The following is a 1,189-nucleotide window of genomic DNA, read 5'->3' on the forward strand; positions in this document are numbered from 1 at the left end:
CCCCCCGCCAGCCAATCCCCCCCCGGGACCCCACTTACGATGCCGTTCTTCAGCCAGACCTGGAAGCCCAGGCGGCCCCGCTCGGGGCGACCCACGGAGGACCCGCACTGCGCCACGATCCACTCCACCAGCCGGTCCTCCAGCTCATCATCATACTTCTTCTCGATCTTGGACTGCACATCCCTGCTCATGCCATAGGCTGGGCCTTTGTTTGCCATGGCTGCAGTGGTGGGAGACCTGGTGGCACGATGGAGACCGTCAGGCTGTGGAGATGCCGTCCCCCTACCCAGGGACCCTGCAGCACTCCTGTGGCATCCACCACCCACACTGGTGCAGTTAGGACATGCCCTTCTCTTGGCTCCTCCCTTGCTCCATCCAGGAGCATTTGGCGGTCAGTTCACAGCCATGACCCCCAAAACCTGCCCAGACAGATGGTTCCTGTTCTGGCAGAGGTGCCTCGTCCTCACTGCCTGGCTCAGGCTATGCAGGGGAACAGCTTCATCCCTTTCCCTTGGTTGGCACAAACATCCCTGGAGTGGCCATGCCAGGATCCAGGTGGCAGGGTGACCACGGCAGGGCTGGGTGGCTGTGTCGCAGCATGGTGGCCGCACCATGGCAGAGCAGGGTGCCCACAGGGAGGCCTTGGTGTGGCAGGTCCGGATGCCAGGGACGAGCATGGGCGAGGCAGGAGTGGTGGGAGCTGTGCCCGTGCCCTTGTAAGGACATGCTGTGGCAGTGATGGCAGGTAGCTGGCTGCAGGCAGGGCCCGAGGTGCCAGGGAAGATGCCAGGGAGAATGCCAGGAGGGAGAGGCACCATGAGCAGCAGCCAAGCCCTCCTTGCTTGGCATGAAGCCTCTGAGCGCCAGGGCTGTGCCCTCAGGGAGCCGTGTGCTTGGTCCCACACCCACGACCTGCCTCCCGTGGGCTCATCCTGACCACTGGGCACAGGCACCGGGGCTCCTGTGGGATGGGCTGAGACCTGGCACAGCTCAGTGCAGGAGAGAACGCTGACCCCGCTTGCTGCCAGCAATGCAGGGGTACCCCACGAGCCCCAGGGGCAGCCTGTGCCCGGACTCCAGCACCACTGGGCACTTCCAGCGATGCCACAGCTAGTCCCGCTCTGTGCCCTGGCCCGAGCTGGCACAGAGGGTTCACGCACAGACCCTCGGCTCCCTCGGCCACGAGGCA

At 64.9% G+C, this 1,189-nt stretch overlaps 1 protein-coding gene across 1 annotated transcript in view; it reads right to left on the reverse strand.

The window, feature by feature from the left end:
- Positions 1-392: 392 nt before the first annotated feature.
- Positions 393-1,189, reverse strand: part of SIDT2 (SID1 transmembrane family member 2) — a gene marked incomplete at its 5' end in the record, with an annotated part of 8,673 nt that continues 7,876 nt past the window's right edge. Inside the window, one exon of the mRNA XM_029962075.1 lies at positions 393-419. Coding sequence (XP_029817935.1) covers positions 393-419 — 27 coding nt within the window. The remainder of the gene's footprint in view (positions 420-1,189) is intronic.

This window comes from Manacus vitellinus, unplaced genomic scaffold (genome assembly GCF_001715985.3).
Source record: "Manacus vitellinus isolate BGI_N305 unplaced genomic scaffold, ASM171598v3 scaffold_41_pilon, whole genome shotgun sequence".
Classification (NCBI taxonomy): Eukaryota; Metazoa; Chordata; class Aves; order Passeriformes; family Pipridae; genus Manacus; species Manacus vitellinus.